Here is a 21691-nt window from a genome sequence, read left to right as displayed (position 1 = left end):
CTCCTTCCCTGTGAGTACTCGCCACCCAGAGAACTCCCCAGCACCCCCTGAGCCGAGACTCTACGGGCCCCTCCTATACTACAAGTTCGCAGTGCTCTTCCGTCTCAGCCAGCCATCCTGTCCCCATCAAAGGTTACACTTCAAACTGTAGGCTTCAACCGTGAATCACTCTGACCGCATAGGTCTCCTAGATGAACCCTCATTGACAAAGGACTTTAGGTAACCAAGAACCTCGAGGTCCCCTTGCCCCTTTGGCCCTCCCTCCCGTTCTGATCAGGTAATCAGCGGTACACCCCTCAGGGCTCTTGAGGTTCAGGAGGAGCTAATGCCATGTGCTCTGCTCCCAGAAAGTTCAGATGAAACTAACGTGGCAACCACTCAGGAATGTCCGAAAATGCCTTGACTTTAAGGACTGAGAAGAGGGGACAGGAAGGAAGTATTGGGTCAGCTTCATTTCTGAACTTTCAATAGGGAGTTTGGGAAAGAGGATGGGGGCAGCTCAGGGTCTCCACTGCCTGGGGTAGGAGGACTCCAGGGAGCCAGTGCATTGTACATGTGTTTATGAACGTGTGTGTGTGTGTGTGTGTGTGTGTTGTTGGGTCCAGGGGGGTCACACAAAGATGGGACAGACCACCAAAGTCTAATAAACCAGAAGTAAACTTTATTCCAGAAACCAGATTCCAGGAAAACCAGAAGCAAACTTAAAAATTAATGATAATAATAATAATAACAACACGGGGCACAGAAGCTCATCAGCTAGCTGAGACCACAGCCAGAGATGGTGTTTGTTAGGCTGTGGCAAACGGCCGGTTTCTGAACCCACTTTTTATAGTAGGGACACCAAGCATTAGGGCTGAAACAAAGGAATTTTTATGATCTTGCCCCAACTGCGGGTTAGTCAAGGGAGACCCTAAGGGGGAGTGGGTTCTAACGTCAGTGGGTAACTAGGCAACTATCCTGAAATATGTTTCAGAGCAGATTACAGTGAAAGTCACTAATTGCAAGAAAACAGATGTCTTTAGCAATTAGTCAGAAAAAGGGACTGCTAGTCATATCAGAGGGTTAATAAATTAGAATAAGTGGTTCTTAGGCTGCGAACTTAGAAGATAGTAAAAAGCTTCTCACATAATCTCAAGGTAAAACTCAGATACAAATTACCTTACTTTACAATCTTCATTTTTCAGTTAAACTAATGTTTGTGCTTAGCCTATTGTCTTCCTGGGTACTTCCAGATAGTGTTTACTGAAGCCCTGTGTCTTCCCTTCGAGGCTGCCAGTTTCACATAGCAGGGATAATGCGTAACCCAGAGGTCATATATCTATTTCCTAAAAGTTGACTCAGCTCATATCCGTAGGCTAGCTCTCAGTTTGCAGAGAGATGCTTTGGCCTTGTAAATAGAGCTATGGGTTGTAAAGTGAAATAACCCGCTGTTACTAGTTTAATCCTTAAGCTACTGAGGAAGCTGCTGACGTCTGTTCTCATTCTCCTAGGCTTACAACTTTATATTTTTTTATTTTTACATTCCTATTTCTGGAATCTACGTTTTTATAGTCTTATTCCTGAATCCTTTCATGTGTGTGTGTTCACATGCCTGTGCTTGTCGCTGTGGAAGTGTGCTTGCACATGTTTTCTGTGTAGATGTGTTCATGTGTAGTTACAAACATGCTTACCCGTGTGCAAGTTTGTATGCACATGTGTCTTCATGTCTACACGCAGCCCCTTGTTCCTGTGTCCATGTGTCTGCATGGAGCCCCTCTGTCTGTGTGTTTTGTGTTGTCATTTCTGTGTTGCACCTTAACGGAAAGGATCGCCCTTCCTTTCTAAGTTCCTTTGCTTTACCAGGGATTTGCTAACGTTAGTACTCTGGCACTTGACTCCGTGGCAGCCTTTTGGGGTGGAAGTGTGGCCCTAGGGCTGAGGCGGGACTTGACTGCAGATGCACAACAGCTGGGGACCCCCAGAAGGCATGGGAAGGAGCTTGTGGCTAAGCTGACTTAGGGACCAAGTTCACACGCAGCAGCCAAGATTCAGGGGTCTGGCTAGCATTTGTTCAGAGTGTCTTTGTATGCCACATTCGGACACCAGCGTTTTTCCTCATCCATGAAGGAGCAACAGAGGAGGCAGCCATGGGGTGCCAGTTCTGTGCTTCTGCCTGCCAGGGGGTTACAGTGGAAACTTTCCCTTGTTTCTCCCCAGGAGCCATGGATGCTGTGGAACTTGCCAGAAGGCTGCAAGAAGAGGCCACATGTTCCATCTGCCTCGACTACTTCATCGATCCTGTGATGACTGCCTGTGGCCACAACTTCTGCAGAAACTGCATCATGATGAGCTGGGAGAAAGGGAAGGCCAAGAAAGGGAAGAAGAAGCAGAAGGGCTGCTTCCCCTGCCCCGAGTGCAGGGAGATGTCCCTTCAGAGGAACCTGAGGCCCAACCGCCTACTGACAAAGGTGGCAGAGATGGCCCGCCAGCACCCTGGGCTGCAGAAGCGAGACTTGTGCCAGACACACCAAGAGCCCCTCAAGCTCTTCTGCCAGGATGACCAGAGCCCTATTTGTGTGGTCTGCAGAGAGGCCCAGGAGCACCGGGTGCACAGTGTGAAGCCTGTGGATGAGGCTGCAAGGGAGTATAAGGTGAATGCAAGATGAGGGGCCTCCTGTCCAGGAGGAGCCTTGGCCAGCACTGGGGAAGAATGACCAGGGGCTAGTGATCAATGCTTGGGGCTGGGGGATCTGTCAAGTTGGCTTCTACTCAAGGTGTGAGGAATGTAGACTTTCAGTTCATAAAAAGAGCACTGCTAGGGGGCTGGAGAGATGGCTCAGAGGTTGAGGGCACTGACTGCTCTTCCTGAGGTCCTGAGTTCAATTCCCAGCAACCACATGGTGACTCACAACCATCTGCAATGAGATCTGGTGCCCTCTCTGGCGAGTAAGCATATATGAAGACAGAACACTGTATACATAATAAATAAAAATATTTTTTTAAAAAAAGAGCACTGCTGTTAGAGAGAGAGAGAGAGAGAGAGAGAGAGAGAGAGAGAGAGAGAGAGAGAGAGAGAGAGATGCGCATGCATGCTTGGAGGCCAGGCAACAGGAAGGAAGTGTCCTTTGCCCCCAGGGCAAAATAGATGTATGCCAGATCTGCCTGTTCCCAAGGAGGGTCTAGGGTAGCACGGTTATTAGTGAGGGATGTAATTAGGTGTATAGCAAGCAAAAGTAAAGACAATGAGTAGCAGAAGCAGTAGAGAAACGCAAGACTTCATCCAATGAGGTCACAACAGCAAGCTGACAACTTGGGTTGGAGACAACTGAGGGAGGAGCCTGATCAAAGGAGCAAAAGGCAACGTTGCCAAATCAGGGACTTAGAGACGTCAGCAGAGTTGACTGGGGCAGTTGAGGCAGTCAGCTGGAGTTTTTTAATTTGTTTTAACTGAGCTTTCTCTCCACGGATGTTCCTCATGATGCGTTTTTTCTATCACAGGATCAACAGCCCTAACCTCTGGAAAATGCCTTGTCTTCTAGTTGTTCTCGAGGGCACATTTTTATTCTTGGGCTATTTTGCAGTTTGCTTGTTGTTGTTTTTTTCCCCCTACTTATCACAGTTAGGGGACCAGCCCATCCCAGGACAAGGGACTTTCAAGGACATTTTGAGACAAACATGCCCGAGTGTAAAATAGATGCAGGGCTACCCTGCTTCCAAAGCCAGCTGCTCAGTGAGTTCAAGCAGCATAGACAATTTACGAATATAGTGTATATTACAGTGATCTAATCTCCAAAACCCAGGTCAATAAAGACTCCTTTCCTCAACGTCTCATGGGCTAACTCGGGGCCCACAGCCTGGCATGGCCACTGGAGTGGGGAGCTGGAACCTTCAGTCATCCAGTTTTACTTCCTGACTGAAGGTCATTTGTTCGTGCGTGTTGTGTGCTGAACACCTCGCTGCCAAAGTGCTCTGATTTTCGTTTTGTTTTGATTCCTGGCACCCAAGAGGCTAGCCCGTCTTTAAGTCCCGCTTCAGGAGTTCCATCGCCCTCTTCTGGCCTTGCCTGGAACTACATGCACATTTTTTCGGAAACACATGCAGGCAAAATGAATTTTAAAAAATTATCCGAACTAGCCAGGTGCAGAAGTGCATGGCTATAGTTATAGCTATCTGGGAGACTGAGGCTATTTGGGGGTGGGGACTGTCTGGTTCCCTGAGCTCCTGTTAGAGGGTCTCAGTGCAGCCTGAAAGACCACACAGTCCAGACATAAGCAGACATGGGATCCACTTACCTGAGGCCTGTGTTTGTGTATCCAGGCGAAGTTGGAGGAAGACATAAAGTATCTTCGGGAGGAGGTGACGAAGACGGAGACGCTGCAAGCCAAGGGGGAAGAGACCTTAATTCAATGGCAGGTGGGTGCCCAATGGCTGTCGTCCATCCTGTGTCTCCATATCCATCCTCATCCCATGACAGGAAGGGCCCTTTCAGGGTGGGAGGCCTCAGGGTGGAAAGGGGTTCCTGGACTCTGAAGGTTTGGTGTCTGACCTGGAATTAAGTTTACACAAGACAGGTAAGCAGGATTTTAAAAGATGATTTTAATAATAGTGAGGATGGTCCTTAAACGAAAAATGAGTCTCAGGTGATGGAGCCTGCTAGAACAAATGAAGTTGGTCAGAGGACAAATTACAACACACCACATGTAAAAGGTTTTGTTTGTAGACAGGGTCTTCATAATTATTCAAGTTAGCCTTAAACTCGTAGGCTTAAGTGATCCTCCTGCCTCAGCCTCCCAGCTAGCTATGACTATAGCACCTCTGCACCTGACTAGTTCAGACAATATTTTAATTCATTTTGCCTGGGTGTGTTTATGAAAAACGTGCGTGCAGTACCAGACAAGGCCAGAAGAGGGCATCGGACCCCCAGGACAGGACTTAAAGATGGGTGAGCCTGTATGGGTGCTGGGAAACCCTGGTCCTCTGGAAGAGCAGGCAGTGCTTTTAACTGCTAAACCATCTCTCCAGTCCCTTTTAAAGGATTTTTTTTAAATTAGTTCAGATCTTACATAGCTCTATTTCTTCTAGAACCAGGCAAATTTCTCATAAAACAAATGTGGGCTGCACCTTCGCATCTGAGAAGGGCTGCAGATGGGCCATTCCATTCCAAAGCTATCTTCTGTGTGAAGTGGGATCAGGGAGACAATAGAAAAATGACCAGTTGGTTAACAGTCCTTTATCACTGCTGGGCAAGTGACTTCCTCCTGTTCACAGGAAATGACCTATGGGGGGGGGGGTTGGGCTTGTTGGCGCACACGTGTGTGACCCCAGAACTCAAGGAGGCAAAAGCAAGATCTGTTGTTTCAAGGTCAGCCTGGACTATAGAGCCAGTTCTAGGCCACCCAGGGCTACCTGGGAAGAGCCTGTCTCAGAAAAAAAAAAAGGAAGACAAGTACATACATACACACACACACACACACACACACACACACACACACACACAGCCCACTGTAGGAGAGAGGAAAGCAAGGAGGGAGGGAAGGGCCTGACTGGAAAGTTTAGCTCTTGTGGTGAAATTCTGATTTCTTAGGAGTTTTGGTCAGCTTTAGGGATAGAGATAACTCCAGTCTGACGTTTAGCCTGGTCATTAGGAGCCCACTGTCCTTTTTACGAATCATGCCTGTGTCCTTCCTTGAGGTGGCATGTTCTGAACCCACCCACACCAGGACACACAGACATTTGAATGTGTGAATGCTGCCACTCAGGGTCTGATCTGTTAGGGTGTAACAAGAGATGACATAGGGACCTCTGTCAAAGGCCCTGATTTCCAACTTTGACCAAGAGTTCTAGGTCACCAACTGTCTAGAACTGCTGTGTGGCAACCTTGAAGGAAAGCCATCCTGTCTGGGCACATCCCACTCCCACAGGAGAAAGTGAAGGAGCGCAGAGAGCGCATCCTGGAGGAGTTCCAGAAGGTGGTCCTATTCTTGGTGGAAGAGGAACGTCGGCTTCTCCAGGTCCTGAAGAAGGAGGAAGAGGATACCGTAGGGAAGCTGCAGGACAGCAAGACCTTCCTGGATAACCAAAGCAGCTCTCTGGACCTGCTCCTGTTGCAGCTGGAGGGGCAGGCCCAGCAGGATCCCCTCCAGATGCTGCAGGTGAGGCCAGAGGGTGCTGAGAATCCCTGGGATCTTCCCTGTGCTGCCACAAACCTGTGGGTGCACCATGAGGTGGGGCATGGTCTGAGGATGTGCGCTCAGCCCAGGAGCTTGCAGAATGCATGCAGCCTGACACACAGGACGGGGCTGGGCTGGGCTGAGGGCCACCTACCCATCCCATCTCAATGCTGGACAGCAAACATCTCACAGTGCCCACCAGTAGACACACACACACACACTGAGGGAGAGACAATAAAATGCATTTTTTTTAAAAAAAAAATGAGGCTGTTTTAGCCCAGAGCTCTGGAAGCCCAAGAGCATGGTATTACCAACTGCTCTCCTCTGGTGAAGGCCTCATGACAAAAGTCAGCCAGCATCTGCCAGTGTGAATGAGGCAAGGTGACTTCTTCACCCCCTCTCATCTCCATTTACCTCAAGGGACCTGTGGCTGCCTCACCTCCTAAGGGCCCACATTGTGACTGCTCAACACTGTGACGCTAGCAATTAAATTCCAACCTGATTCTGCCGGGAGCACACCACATCTAGACAAGGCAGCGAACCACTGGGGAACACTATAAATGCATGGATTTCCCAGGCCAGAGGTTAATGGTATTTGTAGATTCTGGGTCTCTAGAAACTCTCCAGAGGCCCTAGGCTCTCTCTCCTCAAACCGTGCCCACTGTGCTCCCTGCCCTCTTTCTTTGCCCCATTGCTGTATGCACCCTAACTGGATCCGCAGCTGCTTGAGTCCAAAGAAGGAAAACTCAAGACCCTGCCCTCCTTATCCACAGCTTGACTTCCTGAATGGCTTCACTTATGCTCAACCTGAAAATACTGAAGGGAAAAAAAAATCCAGAAAGCAAAGGATTCTTAGGTTTTAAACTGCATGCTCTTCTGAGGATACTCCGATAAAATCCACCCAGGGCGTGAACCAGTCCTTAGTTCACGGTGTCTGTGTGTTATCACCAATAACTGTCTCGGCTGTCAAAGCTACTGTGGGGGCATGGGTTGTGGGTGTAACCTGGGTTACATGTTCCATGGGTTGTGGTCATGCACGAGTAACACTTAGTTAACAATGGCTCCGAAGCACAGGAGCAGAGAAGCTGGCAACTTATTTGTGCCACGGAGATGCCTGAGCAGCCTCCTTCAAGCGAAGCTCTCTGCAGGTGGCCTGCTGGGGTCGCTTGGATGGATGGGGAGCACAGACTTACTCTGTTGTTAGGGTGGTGCTGTTCTGTTAGCATCTTCTATGCCAGACTCGCAAACGGCATTATAATACACACACACACACACACACACAAAGGCGTGGTACATACAAGGACAACTGATCCAAGGCTTAGTTGCCTCAAAGGAGGTATTGGGTAAAGAGCAGGGTGGGGGGTGGCTCAGTGGTAGAGTGCTTGCTTAGCAGGGGCCCTGTGGTCTGTCCCCTCTACTGCAAAGGTAAGTGGTGCAGGTTTCGCAGAACTTGTCACCTACTCTCCGCTGACCCCAGGCTTGTGACCGTGAGGAGATGGTTAGCGCCTGTCAAATGGAGGGAAAGGGAAGAAGATCCAGGGAGCATATGAACCAGCTATCTGGGAAGGGGCTGTCCGGAAGGGGACATGTCCCAAAGCAGTGGGCAACAGAGGTAGCTTAAAGGTAACCAGCGGGACCAGCTCTTAACTCTCCTCCCCGTTGTTTGCAGGACATAAAGGACACCTTGGCCAGGTACCTTGTCGCCCTCAGTAGGGGTCGTGGTGGAGGTGGGTGAGGGAGGGCCACACGGAGAGCCAGAGAGCACATGAGCCTGTGTTCCTTGGAGGAAGGAGAGCCTCTGCGTGAAGTATCCAGAGATTGCCCTCCCCGTGGCCATCAAGACCGTGTGCCGAGTTCCAGGGCAGATAGAAGTGCTCAAAAGTTTCCAAGGTAAGCGGACACCCAGGTCTCCAATCGCGAGTCCCAGTTCCCTTGACACCGCTCCACCTTACCCGGATGCCACGCAGGATCAGAGTCACCAACTGGAGATTAGTGCCTTAAACTGTACTTAATGTCTTTCCAAGTCTGACCATCTGCTGAATTAAGCTTTCCCCAGTTATCCCCAGTGACTCACCGTCATCAATGTCCACGGGGATTTAGAGTGTGGAACCCTTAGGTAACCCCGATTCTCAGCTGGAACTGGTGGAGGGGAGGATTTTGAGTGGGTATGGAAAAGAGCCATTTGGCCACCATGCCTCACCCCTGCCTATTTTGAAGGTTCTGGCCTTCCCACCTTTGACCTTGAATGACCTCTTTTTCTCTGTCCACCTGGACCCTCTGTAGAAGATGTGGTGCCGGACCCCAACTCTGCGTACCCCTATCTCCTCCTGTACGAGAGCCGCCAAAGGCGGTACCTGAGCCCACCACCAGAGGGCAGCACCCCCTACAGCAAGGACCGGTTCGTGGCCTACCCCTGCGCTGTGGGACAGAAGAGCTTTTCCTCTGGAAGGCACTACTGGGAAGTGGGCATGAATCTTACCGGGGATGCACTCTGGGCCTTAGGCGTGTGCAGGGACAACGTGAGCCGGAAGGACAGGGTGCCCAAATCCCCGGAAAATGGGTTCTGGGTAGTGCAGCTGTCCAAGGGGAAGAAGCACTTGTCCCTGTTACCCGACTCCACTCCCATCACACTCACTGAGCCTCCCAGCCACATGGGCATCTTCCTGGACTTCCAGGCTGGGGAGGTGTCCTTCTACAGTGTGAACGATGGGTGTCACTTGCATAGCTTCTCCCAGGCTGCCTTCCCTGGGCCGCTGCTGCCGTTCTTCTGCTTGGGAACTCCAAAGTCGGGCCAGATGGTCATCTCCACAGTGACCATGTGGGTGAAGGGATAGAGGCTTGGAACCAGACACAGTCCCTGGGCGTGCCTTGGGTTCCCCGGAAGTCAGGGCACTTCACCACCGTGGCTACCTACCCAGGCTTTCTCTGGGAGTGCCGAGAGCCAATACCTGTGCTAGCAGGACAATTTCCCAAAATACAACCACGATTAAAATGCTCAAATTCTGAACTGACTACTGATAAGATGCTAAATGAGGGTAACTTTGGAAAGGGCCCCGACATTTCCGAGTGAACTTGCTCACCGGGCAAGTTGGTCTTCTGTTTTGTTAGCTTTGGTCTCGCCCCAAAGCTTGCTGATGTCCTGGTTCCTAGTGCCCTCTGGCCTTCGGATCCTTCACAGAGAAGGTGGAGCTCGCTCCCGCCCCCCACCCCCTTAAGATGATTAGGAAGGGCTCCTCACTCCTTCCTCCAAGTGCCCTTTCCTATCATTCCCTCTCCGAAGAACCCCTCGCTTCCCATTCCAGTTACAAGTTACTGGCACCCTGGCAAACGCGCGCATTTCCGAAGTGGTTTTCACTGTGACCCTTCTGGACCCACGGCCGGACACCGTTTCTCGTTTCCTATCCCTGATCGCTTCGGGTTTGCCCCCAGACATGAGGGTGGTGTTGGGGGGTGTCTGAGCGACAACTGTCCAGGGGTGCTGAGGGCTGTGGACACAGGGTGAAAGCGCATTGGGAAACCAACTCCATCACCCACCGCTTGGATGTGTTTGCACGTCCTCGGGGTCGTCCTGTGCCTCGGTACTCCTCTACATCCCTTTCCGGACCTGCGGCCAAAGTTTGCAGCCTTGGGGAGCGGGAGACACCCCTGCGGAGACCTGTCACCGTGAATAGGCGCTCTAATGTGCTCCAATTCGGTCCCACCTCCAGGCCGTGTGACAAGCAGCGGCCAATCCAGGACAAAAGCGGGTTCCAAAAAAAAAAAAAAACTTTCCTGCTTCCGCCACGGTTCCTCTTCCGGCGGAAGTCTGCGAGCCTAGTACCGGGCATACCCACTACACGGGAGGCCGGGAGTGTGTTCACCTGGTCCCGAGCCGGTTCCCCCTTCAGCCCACTCAAGCGGAGTAGCCTGATCGCCGTGCACCGCCAAGAGCCTGGTCCAGGCGCTGCCACCCGCACCATGGCGGCCCCAGACTTGTCCACCAACCTCCAGGAGGAGGCCACCTGCGCCATCTGCCTCGATTACTTCACCGACCCGGTGATGACCGACTGCGGTCACAACTTCTGCCGCGAGTGCATCCGACGTTGCTGGGGCCAGCCCGAGGGCCCGTATGCGTGTCCCGAGTGCCGCGAGCTGTCGGCGCAGAGGAACCTGCGACCCAACCGCCCGCTCGCCAAAATGGCAGAAATGGCCCGGCGCCTGCACCCGCCGTCGCCAGTCCCGCAGGGCGTGTGCGCGGCGCACCGCGAGCCGCTGGCCACCTTCTGCGGCGACGACCTCTGCCTGCTGTGTCCCACCTGCGAGCGCTCAGAGCACTGGGCTCACCGGGTACGACCGCTGCAGGACGCGGCCGAAGACCTCAAGGTGCGTTCTGCCGGGTGCAAACCGGTCCGTGCCTGGAGCGAAGGGAAGTCCCGTCACTGTCCCTCCTCGGGTGAGGGAGTGTAAGTTACAGTTATCCTGGTCCCGTGAGGTGGTCAGAGTGTAGCCTGTCTTTTCCCAGGATGCGATTGCACCGGCATTCCGGGAAAACCGGGTGCTGGCAGTCAGTCTTGACTGGGCTGGGAGAACTGAAGGCGCCGCTGTGGCTGTGAGATTAACAGTTTGGCTGACGTCAGAGTTGACACTCGGCCAATATGTTACCATCCCAGCATGAACTCAGGTCACCAGAATAAGCAGGCACCAAGTCTCCTTTGCTTTGGATTTCAGCACAGGGGATCGAAACTTATAAACAGAGCTATCCCTGTGGTTTTCGTCTTGCTTGCGCCTTACCGGATTCATTGGTTCAGTGGGTTTACCTTTCTGCCACCGCAAGCCCCTTGATGGTGCTGAAAGGGACCCACATCTTTCCAGAAGTGACATGATAAATCCTGGCAGGGCAACACTAAAACTGCTCTATTAGAAGAAGAAAAGCCTGTCCTCTTTCTTGTTAGGGTCATTGTCTGAGCTTGACAATTAAGCTGCCAAGACAGATCAACAGGAGAAAAGTTACAGCTCAAATAGCGTTTTCTTCTGCATAGGGCGTCACAAGGAAAAAGAAATACTCAGAGAAGCCGTTACCCTAGGGCTTTTTCCAAACAGGTGGAGTTACCAGAAAGAGCCCTGGACTTCCCGGTCTCAGCACTTGTCTAGGTCTAGGAAGTAGGACGCTAAAGACATAGTGTCTCCTGCAGAACTCTGCCTTCTGCCTGCCTATATCTGTGTCTGTGCAGAAGCGCTCACCTCCACCTAAACCTCACAGCACCTGGGCAGGTTTGCGAATGGGGACACAGTTTAACAGGGACACCATGAAGTCAGCAAACGGCTTTTACCTGTGATCAGTGGCTCTGCCATTCCTTCACTCATCGGAGCTTGGCATGGGGTCCCCTGGGCCATGCTGGCTTCCATGGCTCTGGTGACAAGTTCACTCTTTGGCTGTGGCTCCCGGGGCCATGCGTGAGTAGTACCCAGAGGAGAGCCTCCAGTTCTGCAGTAAACTCAGAGAGGTGGGAGGAGGGTTCACATAGGCAGGAACTGGAAGCTGAGGGGAGAATCCAGGCTATCTCAGGGCAACCAGAACTTGAAGCTTTTGCTGCTGCTTCACGAGGTCACCCTGTTTAAAATGCTGTCCCTGACCTCAGCACGGATAATGGGGAAATGGGGGCAGGAGTGATGTCTCCAGTAGTTAGAGTTTACTGCTCTTCCAGATTGCCCGAGTTCAGTTCCCAGCACTGATGCTGGGCCGCTCATAGCTACCTGTAACCCAAGCTCTAAGGGGAGTTGACATGTCTGCCTTCTACAGGCATGAACCCTGAGGTGTACATCCCACTTGCAGACATACATGTAATCAAGATAATAAGGATTTTTTTTTTATGAGAAAATGGCTGGGTATGGTGGCTCATGTCTGTCCAGCTACTCAGAAGGCTGAGACAGGGAAATCAAAGTTCAGGCCCTACCTGGGTTGCAGAGTAAGTGCAAAGCCAGTCCCTGTTACAACATAGAGAGAGGGCTAGATGTAACTCTGGTAAGGCACTTGCTTAGCACGTGTGAGGCCCTGTGTTCCAGGAGAAAACATGGGAAAGACATGGACAGAACCTGGATCACAAGCTGGAGGTGGACATAATGAGGGGGCCAAGCGAGAAGAGAAGTTACACAGCATCTGGGACAGGCCCGGGGCTTCTGCCATAGCCCTGATCACAGCCGAGCCCAGCTGGCAGCTGGGTGTTCCACCTCTCCTCCCTAACTGACAGCAGAATTTCCTCTAGCACCTTGTCCAGGCCTGGAGTTGATAAGGTTTGGGTCGATATAAACAGACCCTGTTGGAGACAAACACACGCTACCCAGTTGACCTGTTCATAGGAATGCTTGCCATTCTGGGGTACACAAAACTGCAGGGACGTGAAAATGGAAACGGGATCAGATCCAACCCAGACGAGGCACTGGGAGGAAAGGTGGGATGGGAAGTCACATCTGCATCTGGTTTGAGCCCCCGTGGTACGTTCCCACCTCTGTCTTAACCACAGACAGCTGTGGCATACAGCCCTGGAGGCTGTCCAAGGGCAAGATGTGTCTAGTAAGGACTGCTTCCCGGCTCACAAGTGGCCCCCTTCTTGCTGTGTTCTCCCGTGGAAGAAGCAGGAACTCTGAGATCCTATCCAGAGGGCCTTACTCTCATATCTCAGTCACCTTCCAAAAGTCTTGCTCATCACCTAGGTGATCAGGTTTTCAACCTAGGAATTTTGGGGAACACTCAAATCTTAGCCTCTGACTTGCTGTGACCCCTTATGACCACACGTGAAGAGGAGGGAGATGTGACTTGGAGGGAGGAGGGAAGCTCAGTCTTCAGTGCCAGCTTGGTGGGTGTGTCCTGTTGAGGGAGCCTGGGTGGCCCACCAAGCAGGGAACAAGCTGTCTACTCTGTAGAGGCCAGCAGAACTGACATAGGGTCACAGGGCTAGAACCGAAAATAAGGAGGAACCTTGACATTTGGTAAGTTGGGGGAGGGGTAGCTTTTGTCACTAAAGGGGATACTGCCAAATCAGGAGGATACCTGCCACTGGGGAGCATTGTATCCTGCCATTATCCGGACAAATTTCATTTGGCCTAATGGGGAAGAGGTTGGTCAGGAGGGAAGAGGCAGACTTCTGTGTCTGGGCCCCCCCCATAGGGCCCGATGCCAGTCAGGATTCTCATGGCACCGCCTGGTCTCCATCCCACCAGGGGAGGCTGGAGAAGTCACTGGAGCACCTGCGGAAACAAATGGAGGATGCGATGCTGTTCCAAGCCCAGGCTGAGGAAACCTGTGCCTTGTGGCAGGCAGGTGCTGGGTCCGGGGTGAAGGAGGGAGCATTGAGTCAGTAGCTGGATGCCAGACTAGCCCGAGACACCCTGTGGTCAGGCCGGGGTGTGTGTGTGTGTGTGTGTGTGTGTCATCGAGGATGCTAAAGTTTGATTCTGTCCTTCTGCCCTTCCTGGGGTCCTGACATGCTTGAGTTCAGGGTCATAGAGGGAGCAGACATGAGGGATCCCAAGAATGGATCTGGATGGATGTCAGGAGCAGGCCAGGTATGGGGAGGTCTCCCATAGTGTATTTAGGGGTCAGGGAGGTATTTGGCGTTAGCGTATCTAGCTTTGCAATGGCAGCTTGGTCTGGCTGACATCTGGGGCCTTTGTGACAGATGTTGGGTGTGGCTGGGCTCAGGAATGGATCTTGAGTCTGAGTAGCCACAGGTGGTAGATTGGAGGTCGGCTGGCTCAAGGGGTGGGTTTGGGTTGTGAATCTCGCCCCGAGTTGTCGGTGTATCTGGGCAGCCACCGATGACAGATTGGTGCGCTGTCAGCTCTTGGGGTCTAGACAGCTCCTGATGGTCTATTCTGTGTCTGATCAGCCTAGGGTGGTGGATTTGGGGTATGGGCACCCTCAAATGGTCAGTCTCTGGTCTGGCATCAGGCCTCACCCTCAGCTGTCTTTCTTGTGCCCTACAGAAGATGGTGGAGAGCCAGCGGCAGAATGTGCTGGGCGAGTTTGAGAGGCTGCGCCGCCTGTTGGCAGAGGAGGAGCAGCAACTGCTGCAGAAGCTGGATGAAGAGGAGCTGGAGGTCCTGCCACGGCTGCGCGAAGGTGCCACGAGACTTGGCCAGCAAAGCACACAGCTGGCAGCCCTCATCTCGGAGCTTGAGAACCGCTGCCAGCTGCCAGCGCTGGGGTTATTGCAGGTGAGTGGGCTGGGCGGAATGTCCGGAGCTCCACGGTACTCCCAAGGGGAACACCCTCACCCCACTGCTGGGCACGCTGCTTCCTCTCCAGACACACAGGGTCTGCTCCTTCCTATTGCAGGGTGAGCACGGGGCAGGCAGTGCAGCCCCAAGTCCCAGCCACTTGCCTGCCTTCTGCCTCCACCACTGGCCACACGCAGGCCTGGTATTTCCTACTGTGCTCCATGTGAGGGGGATGAGCTGGCAAAGGATTCAGAATGGGAAAGTGTTGGCCGAGCTTGTCCATAACAGACTCGAGTCTACAGAGAGCCTGGCCTGCCCGTCTTCTGTAAATATCACAGCGACTAAGACGGGTGTCCCAGCATTCTGCCACCCAGCACTCGGTGTGATGAATAAAAGAAAGAGAAGTAGCCCTTGATGTCCACAGAGAGGGATGCCAGCCCCCAAGGCTCCCAGTGGGGATGCGCCAGTTCCTTATATGAAAGGGTACAGGGTTTGTGTATCAGCTATGCACATCCTCTGCCTGCCTTCCGTTGCTGTGGGCTGACCGGAGAGTCTGAGTATTCAGAACACGCTCTCAACAGCTGCTGCGCCATTTTTAAGGGATAATGGGAAGGGTAAATGTCATGTGTTCAGTCCAGATGTGATTTTACTTTCAACCCCCAGTCAGTTGAATGTACAGGCCTGAAACGAGGGCACACTGTGAGGCAGACTGTGAAAGGAGTCCCAGCAAAGGCTTCCCATCTTCTCAGGCTGTTCTCTGTGGACACAGCAGAGTGGATGTAGGCCAGCCCGTGTACTTTGGGGGACAGGATAGGACTCGTTTAGCTCAGGGGGGTGCTTCTGTCCCTCGCTGGTTACTCATCCTTGCTCCTGGACCCTGAGAGCTAAGTAGGACTCACACCCGAACCCTTTCACACCTTGAATGTCTGGTTATCTTTGTGGGGGGTCGTCCCCCTCATTTTCTGCTACAGCAATGTGAGATTGGGGAGTTAAGGTCAGGCAGCAGCCTCTGATAGGGGCTCTCGGGACCACTAGGACAAATCACTTCAGAAAAGTCCTCCTCAGAAGACCTCGTGGTGGGGATTAAATTTCCATATGTATCTCAAAATGTAGCCAGTCCCTTTGCACCTCGCTTCTTCTTTGATGCTTTTTTCAAAGTTATCCCCAAGGTGTTTGCCTCAGTTCTGCTCCGCCCTGAATCTTGGCTTCTCTTCACTTCCCCCAAACCAGAACACTCTGTCCCTCTGCCCTCTGTCGCAGGGCAGTCTAGATGACATGAACAGTGTGCAGTCAGTTCTAGGACCCTTCAACAGGCTCAGGGCCTCAATCTCCCCATTTGTCAAGTGGGCATTGATGGGATTCAGGGGGTGACTGCTGAGTGCAGCTGTGGGGGTCACCGTTGCCCTTCCTTAGGGACTTGGCTGTGCTTTGTGCCACCCGACACCCCAATACCATCTTCCTGGTATGTAGATGTGGGATCTAAGACTGGCCCTTTGCCTTCCATGTAGGACAGAGGCTCCCTATGGGGCCCAGGTGCTGGGTCCATAGCAGGATTGTGGCTCACTGGAAAGAGACACCCAAGGATTTTGACCTTTACCAAGCTGTCAGATGGCTAGAGCCTGCCAAATAGAAATGTCTCTGGGAGCTCTTGAAGGGAAGACCAGGGGAACAGAGAGGAAGGAGACAGAGGCCTATGCCGGTAGAGCAGATTAAATGCACTGACACACCTAACGTGTGCGTGCGCGCGTGCGCATGCTAAGTTTATTCAAATCTCATGCTCCTTCTCAAAGATAAATACACATTGCTGTATGTTGTTAGGGAAAGGTTTTTTGTGTGTGGTGTGTGTATGCGTGCATGCGTGTGCGGTGTACCCACGATAAGGTGCTCATACTCTTGTGAGCAACTAGTGAGAGTCACTGGTCCAGACAGGAAACACGAAAAGTCAAACCCATTTGTGATTCATCAGACGTGATCAGGTACAGGTTGTTAGCCACAGTCACCCTCCTGGGCTATAGGAAAACAAAATGCTGGAAGGTTTTAGGAAGAAGGGGTGACTTGGAGTTAGGGGTGCAGAGATCTGTGTGAATACCAGATTTGAATTTGTTTTTGTATGTGGTGGGTTTGGCCATCCACTCGTATGTCACAGCACCAGGCTGCCTAGCTGCACCTGTGCCCCCCCATCCTTCCCCCACTTGTACCCCACTACTGCCTGCTCCCCTCCTGCTCCTCTTTTCCCTGGATTTTTATAGCCTTGGCTGTCCTGAAATCCACTTTGTAGACCAGGCTGGCCTTGAACTCACAGAGATCTGCCTGCCTCAACCTCTGAGTGCTAGGATTAAAGGTGTGCAACATCACCTCCCTGCTGGGACTTTTTTTTTTAAAGAAATTTTATTGGTTCTCACCGGGTGGTGGTGGCACCCAGCACTCAGGAGGCAGAGAGAGGTAGGCAGATCTCTGTGAGTTCAAGGCCAGCTTGGTCTCCAGAGTGAGTTCCAGGATAACCAAGGCTGTACAAAGAAACCCTGTCTTGAAAAACCAACAAAAAAAAAAAAAAGAAAAGAAAGAAAAGCAAAAAGAATTTTTTTAAGTTTCATACACCTATGCCCTACTCCCCGCCACCCCAGCATTTGTTCTTCCCTTGTCTGCTCTCTCACTCCATACGTGCTAGACAACCTGGCAGTCACCTAATGAGCCCTCCCCTGTCATGCTGGACTTCCTGACTGGCTTGGTCTTGTGCGGGTAACCACGGCTGCTGTGAATTCCTAAGTCCAGTGGGCATGTCAGGTCCAGAGACAGCATTTCCCAGCATTTCTCTCCATCCTCCGCTCCCTCCTGTGATGTCCCTCGTGGGGATGCCCATGCGGACAGAAATGACGTGTTGAGCATTCTCGGGACCTTGACTAGTGTTGAGGCTCTGCAATGCCTCCTGCCTCCTGCAAAGAGAATCTTCTCTAGCCAAGGTTGAGGGCAGTACTTACCTATAGATAGAAACATAAACATTTAGAAAGTGGTTTGACAAATGTCTGTCTAGCAAATCCACAGTTGTAGGTTCCCCTCTAGGGCCTAGGGCCTCCCTAGCCATACAGGCATAAATTCCTTTGTCCTGCTGAGCAGGTCTCAAATCCAGTGAAAAAGCAGTTGGTTACCCCATAGCCTCCGTGCCACTATTCTCGCAGTGGGCACATCTTGCCTCATAGGTTGGCATTGCACTAGGATCCACCTTTGAGTGAGTCCGTTGATGACTTTGGTCCTCTGACAGCTAGCCACCAGGGAGGTAATTTCCAGGTCCATTCAACTTGATTTCTCTATGACCTGCGACCAAAGTGTGTGTCTTCAACAATAGAGGCTTACCTTCTATTTGTGGTAGGTAACCAAGAGCAGTAGTAAGCCTGTGTTTGGTGGTAGTGGGGGCATTTGGAGCCTCTCTGATCAATAAAAAATAGGGATGTATCTAATAGTAATTTTCGACAGACTGTATCTTGAAATACAGTTACATTCCAAGGTTTGGAGGAGGGAGGGACACAGCTTGGCTGCTGGCTGCAGTGCTGGTGCAGATTAGGACGAACAAGGCGTGGGGCCAAGCCAGGGCATCTGTGGGACCTTGGAGACAGTATTAGGAGAGGGGGCAGAGGACACAGTGGGCACATAGTGGGGGCACAGGGCTGGGCTCTTAGTGGGGGCCTCACCTGACACAGCACTCCCATTCATGGGGCAAGCACATGTGCCTGTCCTGTCCTAAGAGTAGCAGGGAGCCCTGCTACATGGGATTCTGTGGACAAAGTAGGCAGTGACCCATCATTTTCTGTGAAAGGAAGAGGCAGAGCTTGATCTGGACCTGGTCTACCCTCCAGGACATTTCTCCGCAGGCCTATGACCTGATCCCACGTGCGTGAGTGTGTGTATGTGTGTGTGTGTGTCTTTGCCAAATGGGGCTGGAATGATCTGGGGAGACCCAGGATGAGGTCACAAGCCTTGGTAACAAGTGTACCCTTCCTTCTACAGGACATTAAGGAAGCCCTATGCAGGTATGAGCCTGGGCAGCCGGGCAGGGTTTGGGTGGGGCCCAGCTGCTGGCCCCAGGCATGAAGCTGAGCTGTCCCCTGTAGGGTGCAGGATGTGAAGCTGCAGCCTCCAGAGGTGGTGCCCATGGAGCTGAGGACCGTGTGCCGGGTCCCAGGGCTGGTGGAGATCCTGCGGAGGTTCCGAGGTAGGTGTTCAGTCCTGGGAGCAGAGCTGTCATGGATCCAGTAGCTTAGAGCAGCTGTTCTAGAAACTTCCTTCTGCTTTAGACATATTACCATGCATGGCTATTTCCAAACCAAGCCTTTCTCCATCAGGCCCAGCCTCACAAGACTGCCCTACTTCAATGACACTTCCAAGACCCAGGGGTGCCCATATTTCTGTCTCCCGGCTCTTCCTCCAAAGGGTTGTGAGGACAGCCCCTACCTAATGTCAGATAATTTGTTAGGGTGGCTCACAAAATCCAGGAGACACTTTGCTTAGTAGTAACTGTTACAAAAGCTGCAGTTAAGAAAGAGATGTGTGATTGATCAGTGGTGATGCATGCCTTAAATCCCAGCACTCTGGAGGCAGAGGCAGGCAGATCTCTATGAGTTCGATGCCAGCCTGGTCTACAGAGCGAGTTCCAGGACAGGCTCCAAAGCTACAGAGAAACCCTGTCTCAAAAAACAAAAAAACAAAAACAAACAAACAAAAACCAAAAAACAACAAAAAAGAGATGCGTGGACAAGGCTGGAAGATAGGCACGGAGCCTTCCGTCTTTACTGGACACTTCCTGCCTGGCACCTTGATGAGCTCCCCAGCTCAGTATCTCCTTGGATCCCCACCTTTAAGGAGTTTTGGGGGAGGCTCTGTTCTGTGGGTACAGTGTGCCAGATCATTATGAGCAAACTTGACTCCTGCCTCCTCTCCTCTCCTGGAGCCCGTGAATGAGGCTGAAGTGCACATTCTTCTGTCCCACAGCTGGCTGTGGTGACCAGCCTCCTCCTGACATCATCAGCAGGCCCCATCTGAACCATCTTAACAGCAGAAGTTCAGGTGTGATGTAAGGGGACCATTATGACTGGCAGAGCATGTTGTCAGGCCTTCCAGGAGCCAGGGATGGACTCTGTTGCTAAGCCTTGGGGGTGGGGGCACACCAGGCCCAGAGGTAGGTAGACCAGAAGTCTCCTGAGACTGTGGTCCGGGAAGTTCCTGAGCCTGTCCCTGTTAGAATCCTACAGGGCCCAGGGTGCCGCTGCCACCCAAACCCAGTCCTCCATTGGGGAATGAAAGAAAAAAAAACAAACGTAAAAAGTGGTCAGGACTTGGGGGAACAGAAAGATCTACACTTCAAGGTCACCCTCGACTGTGTAGTAAGCAGGCAGTCAGAATGCCCTCTCATCATCAGAAGTAGATGTGGGTCTAGTTTCTAGAACATTCTGGGTAAAGATAGAATAGGTGTTTTTTCCCATGGAGGTGAAGTTCTTCACTGGGAATAGTTAGTTCAACATGAGGCTCCAGCCAACAGTCAGGGGAAGGTTTGGCTGATTGCCAGAGCAGATGGGGGGCTGACTTGGGAGTGTGGTTGACCTCGGGCTTCTCCACAGGGGACATAACTCTGGACCCAGACACCGCCAATCCGGAGCTGGTCTTATCTGAGGACCGGAGGAGTGTGCAGCGTGGTGACCAGCGGCAGGCCCTGCCTGACAGCCCGGAGCGGTTTGACCCAGGCCCCTGCGTGCTAGGCCAGGAAAGCATTACCTCTGGCCGCCATTACTGGGAGGTAGAAGTTGGGGACCGTACCAGCTGGGCGCTTGGTGTATGTAAAGAAAATGTCAACAGAAAGGAGAAGGGGGAGCTGTCAACTGGCAACGGGTTCTGGATTCTGGTGTTCCTGGGGAGTTTCTATAATTCCACCGAGCGGGCCTTCTCCCCCCTACGGGATCCTCCCAAGCGTGTGGGGATCTTTCTGGACTATGAAGCTGGTCATCTCTCCTTCTACAGTGCCACAGATGGGTCGCTGCTGTTTATTTTCCCTGAGACCCCCTTCTCAGGTACACTCCGGCCCCTCTTCTCACCTTTGTCTAGTAGCCCGACCCCTATGACCATCTGCAGGCTGATAGGTGTACCTGGGGACACCCTTGGTCCCCAGTGACCCAGACAGTTTAGAGAAGTCCCTTCACCTCTCCTGGTCCCTTGCCCTGACCACGCAGAGGCCCAGGAGACAGATGATGTCCTGTGAGTATTAGGAGATGCACACAGTGCCTTTCTGACCACACGTGGAGATCACAAGTTCCCGGTGGGGATCACAAGTCCTCGGGCTCAGAGGCAGGAAGAGTCGGAGTACACTGGGCTGGGCTCTGTCCTCAGGGTGGGAATCCTCTCCACCACTGATAGCACTTAGTGCCAATAGCCCTCACCAAATCACTAAGTCCCATGTGTCACCAGCACCTCTGACTCAAGGTTCCAGTGATGTGATGGGCTTTTCCAGAAGTAATTCAGGCCTGTCCACACTGCTGTGCCAAAAAGCGTGCCATGCCATCCCCGAAATGAACTAGGCAAGGTTAGGTAGGGAACCAGCTTCAAGCCCACCAGTGTCTCAGGATTTGGTCCAGTAAATGGAAGGGCTACTCAGAGTCCTTACCATGGTGGGTGTGGCCACAGGGAAGGATGAGCAGGCAGCGGCCTGGCCCCAGAGATGGAAATCTGCTGGGGGCGGATCCTAAAGGAGTCCACCTTTGTATTCAGCACAAAAGGGGCTCAGACATGGAACTCAGAAACAACACTTGAACACACCCTTCTGTTCTGAGACTTGTCTGGTTTTGCCTTCAGAGGGGCTCCCCTGGCGTCTGGCTAGCTTTGGTACACTGCCCGAGGCTGCCTGCCTTGCAGAGTGAGCCACAGTCCGTTCCCGAGCGCACAGGAGCCAGCAGTGACTGCTTTCATGTTACACTTCGGGGAGTTTTAGCTTTTATTTATTGAAAGGGAAACATTTAAATAAACGGTTATCTGGAACAGTGTCCTGCTTATCCTGTGGGTAAAATAACTGGGACCTTGATTGGTAAGGTGGCTCAGCGGATAAAGGCACATGCTGCTTTGGCAGAGTTTGAACTGACTTTGGTTTCAGTTCCCAGGTTGGGCAACTCACAACTGCTTCTAACTCCGCCTCCCAGGAATTACACATCTGGCTTCTGAGGGCATCTGCACTCCCACGCTGCTTAAAACCCTCTCTTGCACACACAGTTAAAAAGCAAAAGAAGAAAAAACTGACATGCCGGGCAGACGTGGCTCAAGGAGGCAGTCACTGAAGAAACGAGGCTCACGGGTCACCAGATCTAAGACAG

The 21691-nt window shown here is 52.1% G+C and overlaps 2 protein-coding genes and 1 long non-coding RNA gene across 4 annotated transcripts; 2 read left to right on the top strand and 1 right to left on the bottom strand.

Annotated features, from left to right (window-relative positions):
- Positions 1 to 659: 659 nt before the first annotated feature.
- Positions 660 to 9954, bottom strand: LOC142860751 (uncharacterized). The gene is made up of 3 exons (XR_012912392.1): positions 9684 to 9954; positions 4272 to 4525; positions 660 to 2329 (listed from the first exon to the last, which is right to left on the bottom strand). It is a non-coding gene; the product is annotated as an uncharacterized LOC142860751 (long non-coding RNA).
- On the top strand, positions 2202 to 9083 carry Trim17 (tripartite motif containing 17). The gene is made up of 6 exons (XM_075992450.1): positions 2202 to 2630; positions 4297 to 4392; positions 5901 to 6131; positions 7819 to 7841; positions 7936 to 8039; positions 8433 to 9083. The coding sequence occupies exons 1-6, from the start codon at positions 2202 to 2204 to the stop codon at positions 8981 to 8983; spliced, it is 1434 nt and encodes a 477-aa protein (XP_075848565.1). The 3' UTR covers positions 8984 to 9083.
- A 152-nt stretch (positions 9955 to 10106) lies between the features above and the next one.
- Positions 10107 to 21362, top strand: Trim11 (tripartite motif containing 11). Of its 2 annotated transcripts, XM_075992448.1 has the most exons (6): positions 10107 to 10511; positions 13347 to 13442; positions 14112 to 14342; positions 18348 to 18370; positions 18452 to 18552; positions 19955 to 21362. In XM_075992448.1, exons 1-6 carry the CDS (start codon positions 10107 to 10109, stop codon positions 20500 to 20502), a joined length of 1404 nt encoding a protein of 467 aa, XP_075848563.1. In that variant the 3' UTR covers positions 20503 to 21362. The 2 variants fall into 2 exon arrangements, with proteins under 2 accessions (XP_075848563.1, XP_075848564.1); XM_075992449.1 differs by lacking the exon at positions 13347 to 13442.
- The last annotated feature ends 329 nt before the right edge of the window (positions 21363 to 21691 follow it).

The sequence above is a fragment of the Microtus pennsylvanicus genome, chromosome 11 (genome assembly GCF_037038515.1).
Source record: "Microtus pennsylvanicus isolate mMicPen1 chromosome 11, mMicPen1.hap1, whole genome shotgun sequence".
In the NCBI taxonomy this organism is placed as follows: domain Eukaryota; kingdom Metazoa; phylum Chordata; class Mammalia; order Rodentia; family Cricetidae; genus Microtus; species Microtus pennsylvanicus.
This window is presented reverse-complemented; position numbering and strand designations above follow the sequence as displayed.